The sequence below is a fragment of the Boleophthalmus pectinirostris genome, unplaced genomic scaffold, assembly GCF_026225935.1.
Source record: "Boleophthalmus pectinirostris isolate CB_2022bp ecotype Guang Dong unplaced genomic scaffold, ASM2622593v1 HiC_scaffold_23, whole genome shotgun sequence".
Classification (NCBI taxonomy): domain Eukaryota; kingdom Metazoa; phylum Chordata; class Actinopteri; order Gobiiformes; family Gobiidae; genus Boleophthalmus; species Boleophthalmus pectinirostris.
The window spans coordinates 18,642,404-18,653,578 of record NW_026571207.1 but is presented as its reverse complement, the minus strand read 5'-3'; the positions used below and the strand labels follow the sequence as shown (position 1 = coordinate 18,653,578).

The window sequence follows — 11,175 nt, the reverse complement described above, 5'->3', positions numbered from 1 at the left end:
GTTAAATGACTTTACAAAGCTGCCTATTTACAGTGTGTGATTGCCATGATACCATTGCATACAGCAGCTATGTAGAGACATAACAGAGGGCTATCACCTACTTCCTCTTTAGCTGCTATTGGAAACAGGATGTCTCTCAGTACTGCTAAAATAATAGAGCATATTAATCTGTGTAGGAACAAGCTGCCAGTCTGAGCCGTCCAAAGGAAAGGCTTGGACTGAACATGGAGATCTGTGGACAGAGATCTGGCACTTGACCACAGAGAGAGGGTGTGACAGCCAAGCCCAGAGCACAGGGCCCAAAAGGTCAGGACAGCAGCTCTGTCAACACTGTTACACTGCCCATTATTAAAGGGATTGGATTTTCTTGGGATCAGTGCTTTGTGCTAGTCTGTGGCCAAGATAATGATTCATATAGCTGTGCCAATATATTTATAGTGGCAAACTTCACAGATGAAAGTAAATTATTGGAACAACAATGCCACACAAGGCCTGAAAGGTGCATAAACTGTGCGGCTGCAAATTGAATCGCAATCAAAACAAAATCACAAAGTAGTACAAATAGACTGATTGGACTCAGTTGGCAAATTGAGAAGACCTGAGTTTTTGAAATATCATACTGTCCAGCACAAATAACAAATATGCTGTCTTATTCTGCATTAAACTGCTAACCCTGCGGTTTATATCTATACAAACATGTTCTGAAATGAGATCTTTTATTTGTTTGTCTGTTCATATTCCAGTCTTTTTATAAATTCAGCTGTGTTTAAAATGTGCACTTTGAACAGAATCCTATTATTAAAACAACAATCGCAAAGCTCTTCAGAAAAATCTCAATTACATATTTTTCCCAAATCACTTGTAAATAGGTTGTTACAAGTATGTGGATCAGAAGCCATTAAACATAAGTTTGAGTTAATACAGCTTTTAATATCTCTCTCCCCACTTGTATTATCAGGCTGCATTCCCTATTTAGGAGGCATTCACTGGGGCTCTGAAATCACATGTGTTTCTTCAACTCACTCATCTCTACCATTCCTCTCTTCCTTTTGTCGCCTCACTCCATTTAGGAAGATAAAAGACATGTTCAAACTGTCGGCTGGCACCAACACTCCCGGAGGATTTAGTGGTAAATCTCTCACTAAAATGACACATCACTAAATGTAGTTATAAAAAACTGCTTTCCCAAGACATACAAGTAATCTGATTAATTGCATTGTAAACACTACATGGATGGGTGGTAGTGATGTCATTGTTTGACTAGACAGTTGACCACAATCTCCAGGTTTCCATGGTGACCTCATGGTTTTAGTTTGGCCCTAGTCCATGCAGAAGGGAGGAGCTTGTGCACACAAGCAGATGTGTTTTGAAGGTGAACAAATGTAAAAGTGCTGTGTAAAAATGCTGTGAATCACACGCATAGTTCATAACAGGAAGATCAAGATTATTTGGTTCATTGACCATAATGATTATTCAAGTTACTGTATAATCATGAGAACTAAATAATTGTGATCATTTTATAAACACACTTGTATTTGACTGTTTATGTCACAATAGCTTTGTTTCAGAGTTTCAGAGCTACTAGAAGAGTGGTTGATGCTTTAAACAATGTCACTGTTGGCTCATAATCTCCATAACTGTGAACAATGATGTAATCATGATGATTTTGTTAACATTAAAAAAGTGAAGATTAAAAAACTTTCTAATCAGAATTCACCATTTCATCATGTACCAGTACCAGTAAGAGGATTGTTATACATTTTTTGGGCTGAACTAGGGCACATAAAAAGTATAACTATCCTCTTACTATGTTGTCATGTCCTCTCAGAGGAGATCTCCAGTTTCTGTTCTGCACCTGAAGGGTGCTTTTATTTGAGAGTGACATCAACTGCATGAAGTAATCTTATGCTGGCGGGATCACAGTGTTTATAACTAGGTCTACTTTGCAAAAACAAACAAACAAAAAAGAAAAAATGCGAGACTTACATAATAACATACAACTCATTATTAGCAAGGATGTGGCTACAAAGATAAAGTAATATATTCTCTCATCTAAATGTAGCAGACTGTGTTCAGTTCATCTTTACTGGCAGGCTATATTTGTCTCCCTCGGTCAAAATAATCGTTTCTTGTTTTTTTTGTTTTGTTTTGTTTTTCATCAAAACATCTATAATCATATAAAATGGCCTATATACAATGCCATACTGTAGCCTACTGAACATTACAGGCAAAGCAAAAAAGTAGGTGGCGCACCCTCCACCAGAAAAGTTGCCTTAAGTTATGGCTAAATGTGAATGCCATTACATTGTTTCAAGTGATTTTGTCTTTATTCCATACTAATCTATGCAGAAACTGAGAATGTTTAAAATGCATATGAAGTAATAAAGCTTATCCAAGATTATATAAAAGTGGTCAAAACATGTCCAAAACTATTTGCAAATCAAATCTAAAACGCATATTTAAACATTCAGTCTGTCAGGATACCGTACTTGGACTCACCTCTTGGAGCAGATGAGCGTCTGTCTGTGCGCACTGTCACGTCTCCTCCCTGTAGTTTTGAGGTGCGCGCTGTTGTGGCTGCTCTGCTTTAAAAGACACAGCGAGAGGAGAGGGAGAAAACTTCTGGACCAAGCCAAACCTCTTTAAGACCTCATAAACAATTACCTCAACCAGGAATTTATAAGCAATCAAAAAAGACTTCTCTCCGCACCCGGGGCGATTGAGAAACTAAGGACAAATAGGAAACTATAAAACATGGTGTAAGATCGCCATTCGTCTCCTTGTTTGGTAAAAAACTAAATCGCACCTAGATGAGTCATGATGAGCAAATGCGCTACAATATGAAGCTGCCTACCATCACATTAACTCACAAATAGTGGGACCTCCTAGGTTTTTTTAAATCCTGGAAACTATCTAACCTATCTAATTAGACGCACTATTTGATATGTTGGTACATTCACGCACCTACGTCAATACTTATGGATTCTGAATGCATGTTTGAATAGACAAAAAGTAGCCTACTATGACATTTGAATATGTTAAAGCACCACTACACTACTGTTCTTCAGGTGAGTAAACAGGAAGGGGGTCCCAGGCCAAGGGTCTGAGAGGTGCAGAATCGAGCATCGTAAAGGGAATAATCCTTATAAAATTAAGATGGGACCTAGTCTAATACTAGGGCAATCATCTGTCCCTCTTTTAGTTGTGCCTCAGGTCCCTGTCCCACTTTTTCATTGATGCCACTTGAATTGTATAAAAACATTTACCTTGAAAACATTTGTCAGATTGTTATTTATTATTATATTATTAATGCTTTTGGTTGTAATATGTTGGCTCCTATTTCTATTCAAATTTCTTTGTGTGTATACAAAAGAGGAGGCAGTTCCAGTGCAGGTTTAATCAAAAGCACAGGCTTCTGTTTATTGACTGCTGCACACACACAAACGTGAGTAAATATGTACACATATGTAAACAGTCACAACCGGTGACACAGAGGGGACACAGCACAAGCCCCTCCTTCTCTCACACAGATACTTGAGCATGGACTCACTCACATACAGAGATAACTGCAGTACAGGTATACTGTCTGAAACACCAAGCACGGCAGGCCTCTTTGGTCAGCTACTTCAGACGAATGTTAGCAAATATAAATATGTGGTGGAAAACTGTGCACACAACTGTACTTGAATTACTTTGAATTATACATTTATAAAGAAAAAAGAACAGATGAGGCTACAGCCCTGCCTTGTTCACTGGGACAAAAGCATTTACACAGCCTTTAAGCAAGCATAATACACTCAAATTTCCTTAAATGTAATTATGGCTTCATGAAACACTGATCATTTAGAAGGTAACTTAATGCAAAGGAGTGAGAGTATGTTTTATACACATCTTTCCAAAAAACAGGTAAATACAATAGACATTAAGACAATTATACAGAAAAATAACATTCTTTGAAGATGAGTGCAAATAATCAAGCCTTACATTTCCCAAACTTTAGCGCTTCTTTTCAATAAATTAAAAAGAAAGGTGAAAATAATTTCCTGGGCATGTTTTAGTCTAGGGTGAGCCTGATAAAACACTTGCTAAACTTCTGCACAGCAGAAGATAATCCCTGTCAAGCCCACTGCATGCGCTCACAATGTCATCCTGTTTTTACATGCAGCACACCAGTGTTCACTACAGCCACTGTGGTACTTTTGTTTCCTGGCTCCTGTCTGCATCAACACTGTGTTACCATGGAGACGTCCTATCCTGTTCGTCCGGCAACAACAGCTGCTACTGAGCGTCCAAATGAGATCACAGCCTTTTCCGTTTTTACACAGTACCTTTTCATGGTAATACTTTACTCTGGTTCACATTTAAATCTAAAATAAAAAAAAAAAACAGAGACAAGTATTTCCTAAAGTGATAGTCACTGTACCGCTCTACAAAGGGCTTTTTGCTCAGAGTCAGCATTCAAAGTTTTGTTTGATTTCTATGTTCACAGCCCTCTGTAGAAAATCTCTATAAACAATTACATTGCATTTTATTCCAAAACTATGTCATTTTTAGCCTGTCTACATCTTAACACATTCCACATTACTTTGGGGAATGAAGAATAAAATGAAAAAGTAAAATTTGTTTTGGCTACAAATATTACAGATAATAAGGAATAATATGAAGTACTTCTGCATTTACATTTGACAATATTGACAAACAAATGCAGAATGGAAATGGCACTCTATCGTATTTTTTTGTCTCCTAACGACAGCCCTTTGGTCTGCCGCAAGCTTCATCCGTTTAAAAATAAAGTGTCTTTTCCCTCGCTATGTCACAGTCAAAGGTCATTGGGAGAGACTCACATTGCCTGATACGCTGTCTCGCATTTGTATATTCTACTATTTACAGCAAAGTAACAGCAAAACACCACTGAGTATATTGCTATGTATAGACAATGGTGTATTTAAGAAATAAGGAGAATTACCCTAAACTGGCTTGGGTATCAGTTGCCAAGATAAACTACAATTCCCAGGCACTTGATTGTAACCAAATGTACAGTAAAGTCATTGACTGGGTCAGCAAAGGCAACATTCAACGTCTGAAAACATAAAAGCCCAGGCTCCCAGTTTTCATACAAAGTCAAACAAGCATCCTCAGCATGCATATCAAAGATATAGTACTCTTATAATATACTGTACAGAAAGAAAACAGCTAGTGGCTGGTATTTGCATTTGCACACTAACACATGCAGCTGAACCTTTGTGTAATGCTACAGTAATGTGATCGATACCAACGCCCAAAGAGTAGCTAACTGTAAATAAATTCCAAAACTATAAATGTATGAAATGAATGTGAATGCCACATAGCATATATGAAATGATCAGGACAAGAATGAGGTAGAGAGACAGAAATTTGCTGCCAAAAAATGTGGGAAAGATGTGGAAATGTAAAAGATGTAAAAGAAAAGGTAAGAAAAAGTACAAATGGGAGAAGTTGGAAGAATGACGTCAGGTACTGTTTGTTAAAAGACACAGGTCTCTTTAGGGCATCTTTTTTTCAATTCAAAAGTGTATGTGAGGGTCTTTGAGGGGGGGCTCAGAGTCATCCATGGGCAGTACTAGGCGAGTGCCCCTCATCACCACCTCATTGTCTCCATAGGCCAGCTCGCGGTCCAGGTCATCAGAGATCATTCCACTGGCAAACCCAGTACTGCTTGTGTGCACTCCTGAAGCGTCTGTGTTGACTGTAATGTCCCCATATGCCAGGTTAATATCATCTGTCAGGATCAGGTCGGAGTCATCATCCTTCAGTTGTCCCTCATTCTAAAAGAAAAAGAATGTTACCATCAAGCACAATCATGTCTTTTACCAGTCTAATACACCAAGACCAAATTCATCTTCACTGTATGGGGAACATAAAACATCAATCATTTTTTCAAATATGTCAATATTATATATATTTCATATATTAAATGAAAGTCTGACCTCATAAGCTTGAGGACTGGTGAGGAAGCGGGCCAAAGGACCACAGCAAGGGGGCAACGTGGCTGTGAGAGGGGGCCCACTATGAGTTCAGGATAGGCTTCAGGTAACTGAAGAGGTCAGTGTCAAGGGCATGTCCAGAGTCAGCGTAGACAGATATAAAAACATATACAAATATCAATGACTGCAATAAATGCAACTTGCTTAACTCTGTATAAAAGTCCATAAACCAATAGGCTTATAATATAAAAGCAGAGCTTAGATCAATACATGTGAAGAATGTGCTCCCTCTGCTGTTTACAGATGCAAACTACACTAAGCATTTCATACTACACTAATATACATTATACTAATATACATTACAGTGGCCTTTTAGTGTAAAAATCTTCTGTATATTTACATTAAAAAAACACAGGCATTGTGTATTGAGTCAATGGCAAAGGATACTTATGGTCGAAGTTGTACCAAATCCTAAAAAGCCAAGCACTCTCCTGTTTGGTGCTTTTTCTCTCTGGACCCTCGGCTAAACTCATCTGAAAAGAAAAAGGAGAAAATTAGTTCCTGATTGATATGTTAGTCATAATAATTAAATGACATATTTACTCTGTCACTTACAGAGTTATCCTGGTCAGAATCTACACCCACTCTGAAAAACAAAACAAAAAAAAGTTTAAATATCATTATTTTCATGTACTGCACAAGAGATAAGAACATAACATGTATGTGAATACAGCCACGTATTTTGCATTAACAAACGGAAAACTTACCGAATGCGCTGGCAAGATAACATCTGAGTGGTGCCTCCTCCACAAATCCAAACAGTGAAAAATACTATGAGCAGTGTAGTGGAGAACATCATCTGTCGAGCGTATGTGGCAGTGTCCCTGATGGACAGCGCAAACGTCATGGCTCCTCGCAGGCCTGAAATCACACTTTGTTACAACGGATCTGTTGCTCTGTGACATCCAGTTTATGTGACACATGACAAAAAGACATGCCTCACCTGCAAACATCATCATGTGTTGAAAGTTGGATCTGATCTTATGACGTCTGCCCAGATTAAGCAGTAAAGACAGTGGGTAGATGTTAGCAGCTCTTCCCAGGAACACGGCCAACTGAGAGAGAGTGAGTAAAGGAAACAACGCAAAACTGTGTGTTTTAACACTGACCTACTCCACTGTAAAGGATACAAAAGCTCCAACGATGAACATGGGATTGAAAACATGGTTTTGGAAGGTGAACAGGGTCAAACCCATGTAAGAGAAAATGAAGTTCTCTGCCAGGAAATTGAGCAATTCAAAAAGCTGGAAAACACAAAAGTGTACATTATGTCCACATTTATATTTCAACTGAATGTGTGTCAAAGTGTATGTTCAAACACACTGCAAAGTCTAACTAGTCAAGTGCAACAGGTATTACATATTTTTAAGCATGCCTGCTAGGCTTGTAAATGCTATGCATTTCTTCCGAATTGTATTTTTGTGCTAGTTTCCAAAGCACAACGTATTGAGCTGACCTGCTTGGTCCTGTCCTGGGACTCAGGAGAGAGATTATTGAAGGTGTAGTGGGCCTGAGTGATCCCACAGAACAGCACAGCTACAACACCTGAAGAACAGACACAACAGTAAGCTTCTGTGTGTAACTGTGAGGTGTGCAGGGCCTAAGTCTGTTACCTGTAAATCCACAGGCCTCAGCCAAAAGGAATGTACTCCAAGACATGAGAAAGAACAGGGCTGTCTCCAGGAGCTGGAAATCCCTCAGCTTTGTGAACTTTGTAACGTGCAAACAGGTGTCAAAGAGATCAACTTATTATTTTATATCACCATAAATATGAAAAAAAAAGTTTATTTTTTGTTTGTGGACAACAAAAATCCCAAAAGGATATAAGAGCTGTGACAATCCCAGTGGCCACGCCCAGAGCAAAAGATCCACTGAAGACTCCTAGAAACATCCCGAAAGATTTGAGAAGAGCCATCCCCTCAAAGGTGTGGCTATTGTCGCCTGCTGGCTGGTATGCTACTATTGATCTGAAAAATGCACAATGAGTATGGTGAATTACTTTAATGCAATTCAAGACTATTCAGTAATGAATTTGTCATGTGTGTCCCCAGGCAATATCACACAATGAAAGGACTGCTCAGTTCACCTATTCAGTTAGTTTGTCAGGTTGCCAATGCAGGGATAAGGTTAAGTAGAGAAGAAAAGGTTATCCTCGCCTTAGCACAGGTTTAGTATACCGTCATTTATGAATCTTAAAAGCCCATGAAAATATACAAATATATCCACTTGGATCAGCTGGATACAAAGCAGATTTTATATATAACTTTAACAGTCAACATAAAATTCATGGCTGGAAAATTTGTTTTGTGAACTGAAACAGGCTGTTCAGCAGTTTTAAATTTTAAGACCACAGCCTCTGAAAGCCAGAAGCTGTGCAAAAATCACAATTTAAAGACATATAACTTATAACATGTGACATGTAACTATAACTTACGAAGACAGGACAACAGCCACAGCATCATTGAGCACACTCTCGCCAAACAGTAACGCATAAAGATCTGCGTCAACCTGCAGCTCATGGAAGATGGCCAGGACAGTCACTGCAAATGACAGAATATTACTTATAAATGTAATGTGTAACTTCACAGCTAGTAATATCTAAAGTAGTATGTAAAAAGCATTTTTACCGGGGTCTGTCGCTGAGACAATGGCACCGAAGAAGAGGCAGTCAGTAAAGAAGAACTCGCCCGCCAGTTGTCCAACATGCTTCATGAGTGTCACAGTGCCATACATCAGCAATCTAACAAGGAAATAAAGAGTGGGTACACATGAAATTCTAAAGAACACATCAAGCAGCATGGATAAGAAGCAAAGAAGTTACCCAATGATGAAGGCAGAGATTACTGTCCCCAAAAAAGCATAAGCCAAAATGGATCCCATATTTCGAAAGAAGTGCCTCTAAAACATAATGCATACAACAATTCAGATGATTTTTAAATAACATATTGCACATATTTAGCAAATTTTATGTTAATTTATTTAACAATAACAAATGCTATACCCTTTTTAGACTGTAGCCTGCGTAAAAAATGATGGGTGGAAGAAGGATATTGAAGAACACTTCAGGATCAAAGGTCACCTTTGACATAGAAAAGCAATGAAAGATTGGTAAAAATTCACCATCAAAGAAGAAAATTCCAACTATGTGGCATCAAGAAGAAAACTGGGACAAAAGTGATCATTTAGAGATAAGTGGCAAAACAATTTTATGTGTATGAAACTTACCTTGCGCAGCATCTCATTCTCATTGTCAGACATATCATCCACTTTGTTGCCACTGGAGCTGATGACTCTTTTCAAAGTGTACTCATAGAACTTTCCACTGACATTGACGAGGACAGTGGCAGGGCTGGCATTAACATTACAGTTCAAAATAACATTGGTACCATCCCGAGGCATATGGATGCCGTACCGCAAGACCACACCAACCAGCAGCCCTGAAAAAAAAAACAGGTGTGCATGATTAAGTGGGGCAGTTTAATTCTTCAATCCCAGGATCACCTCCTTCTGTCAGTCCTCATGAAAAATTAGGATAAATAGATGGATAGATAGTCTTTTGGTTCAGGTCCCCTGGCGAATGGAATCAGCTGCAAAATGAGCTGTGTGTTCAAGAGCTGATCTAAACTCTTTTAAATCTATGTTGAGAGACTTTGTAAATATAGCTGTGGTGGATGTGTTGATAATGAATGATCTGCAAATGTGTTCCTTGAGTGCTAATGCCTCTTGACTATATCACTAAAAGAGATGTTTTAATCTTAAACTCTGTTATGATTTATCTTTAGTGACTGGATTAGTGATACTTTGTGGTGACATCCTGCTGGGAGTGTTCTATGTATGTCTATGGTTGTATGTTCATCAGTTACCATGGAGGCACAATGCACACATTAGTAAACACTGTCAAGAACGTTTTACTGTCTGAAAAACTATTGGCTAATGTTAACTAGCTTGGGACCTTAATGTTATTTAAAATCTCACCAGCTCACCTGTTGTGGTTCCAGTTAAGTCAGTTTATGGTCAGATTGTGTAAAAATAAAGCTCGGATTAAAATGTAATTTGAGTAACAGAGCTTCAAACAGAGCAGAGCCTACAGTTATCTTCACACCCCCAGGGTAACCCATGTTGATGACATCAGATGCAAAATATTAACACTGGTCTGTTCTGATTTTGAAGCATTTTAGGCCCATACTGAGTTTGAGGGGTACAGGTACGCTCAGGTACCCACCTACGAATTGGATGCAGACAATGAGTCAAACAGGGAAAAAGGTTTCTGGGAGTGATTACTCAGACTATTGGTCATAAAATGTGTATAACATCCCTAGAAAGACCCAACTCGTGTGGTATTTTTCTGGCATTCCCCCGCTCTTACCATAAATCATGGCCAACCCAGTTTCATGAAGGAACCTGAAGCGGCGGTGTTTGAAGAGCCAGATGGTGAGGATAGTGAGGGTGAGGAGCAGGATGAAGATGAGCAGGTCTGCGCTGTCCTGTCTGTGGCTCTCCTCTGCCCTTTTCTCCGTAACGATGTTCTCCATGGCACTATCCTCCTCCTCCGGAGGTGATGCTGCTCGGCAAACACGCACGCACACACAGAGGCTGACCAGCACGAGCAGCCACCGGGGCCCAATGGCCCTCCGTGCCCATCTGACAGTCACAGTAAAGCTCATACCTACCAAACCGCGCTCACAAGCAGCGGTGTGCACTATAAAATCACTACTTTGGCCTCATACAACACACCAACCGGGTAGCAGGAACAGACAGACGACAGCAACAGAGAAATTGATAACAACCCGGAAGAGGAATGTGATTTTCCAGAAAGTGTGCGTTTGATTTTCAGAACAAAAGCGAAATTCTCTCTAACTAAGAAAAAATACAAAAGATAACGATGCCAGACTGTCTGTCACCAAATTGTAACATATTAAATAACTGGATTTTATTCTAGTACACAGTCTGCCATGAGTATCTTAGATAGATACATTAATTTTCTTTGACTTTTAATTTGAAAGCTACTAATTTACAAAATACTTAAAAAAAAAAAAAAAAAAAAAAAAAAAAAAACCTGACACAAAAAAGTAATTATTTATTTTTGGAATTGTATCCTATTGTTTTAAAGAATGGCAATTTGATGTCAAGGACTATAATACATCTTCAAAAC

The 11,175-nt window shown here is 38.8% G+C and overlaps 1 protein-coding gene across 1 annotated transcript; it reads right to left on the bottom strand.

Annotated features, from left to right (window-relative positions):
• Window positions 1-3,388: 3,388 nt before the first annotated feature.
• On the bottom strand, window positions 3,389-10,795 carry slc9a6a (solute carrier family 9 member A6a). Its single transcript, XM_055159404.1, is given in 17 exon segments — window positions 3,389-5,804; window positions 5,967-6,053; window positions 6,055-6,073; window positions 6,411-6,496; window positions 6,579-6,609; window positions 6,731-6,884; window positions 6,967-7,078; window positions 7,154-7,267; window positions 7,480-7,568; window positions 7,637-7,737; window positions 7,844-7,990; window positions 8,458-8,563; window positions 8,651-8,763; window positions 8,845-8,921; window positions 9,025-9,102; window positions 9,249-9,460; window positions 10,390-10,795. Coding segments are annotated over 17 exon segments (2,085 nt in total). The 5' UTR covers window positions 10,688-10,795; the 3' UTR covers window positions 3,389-5,543.
• Window positions 10,796-11,175: the final 380 nt, after the last annotated feature.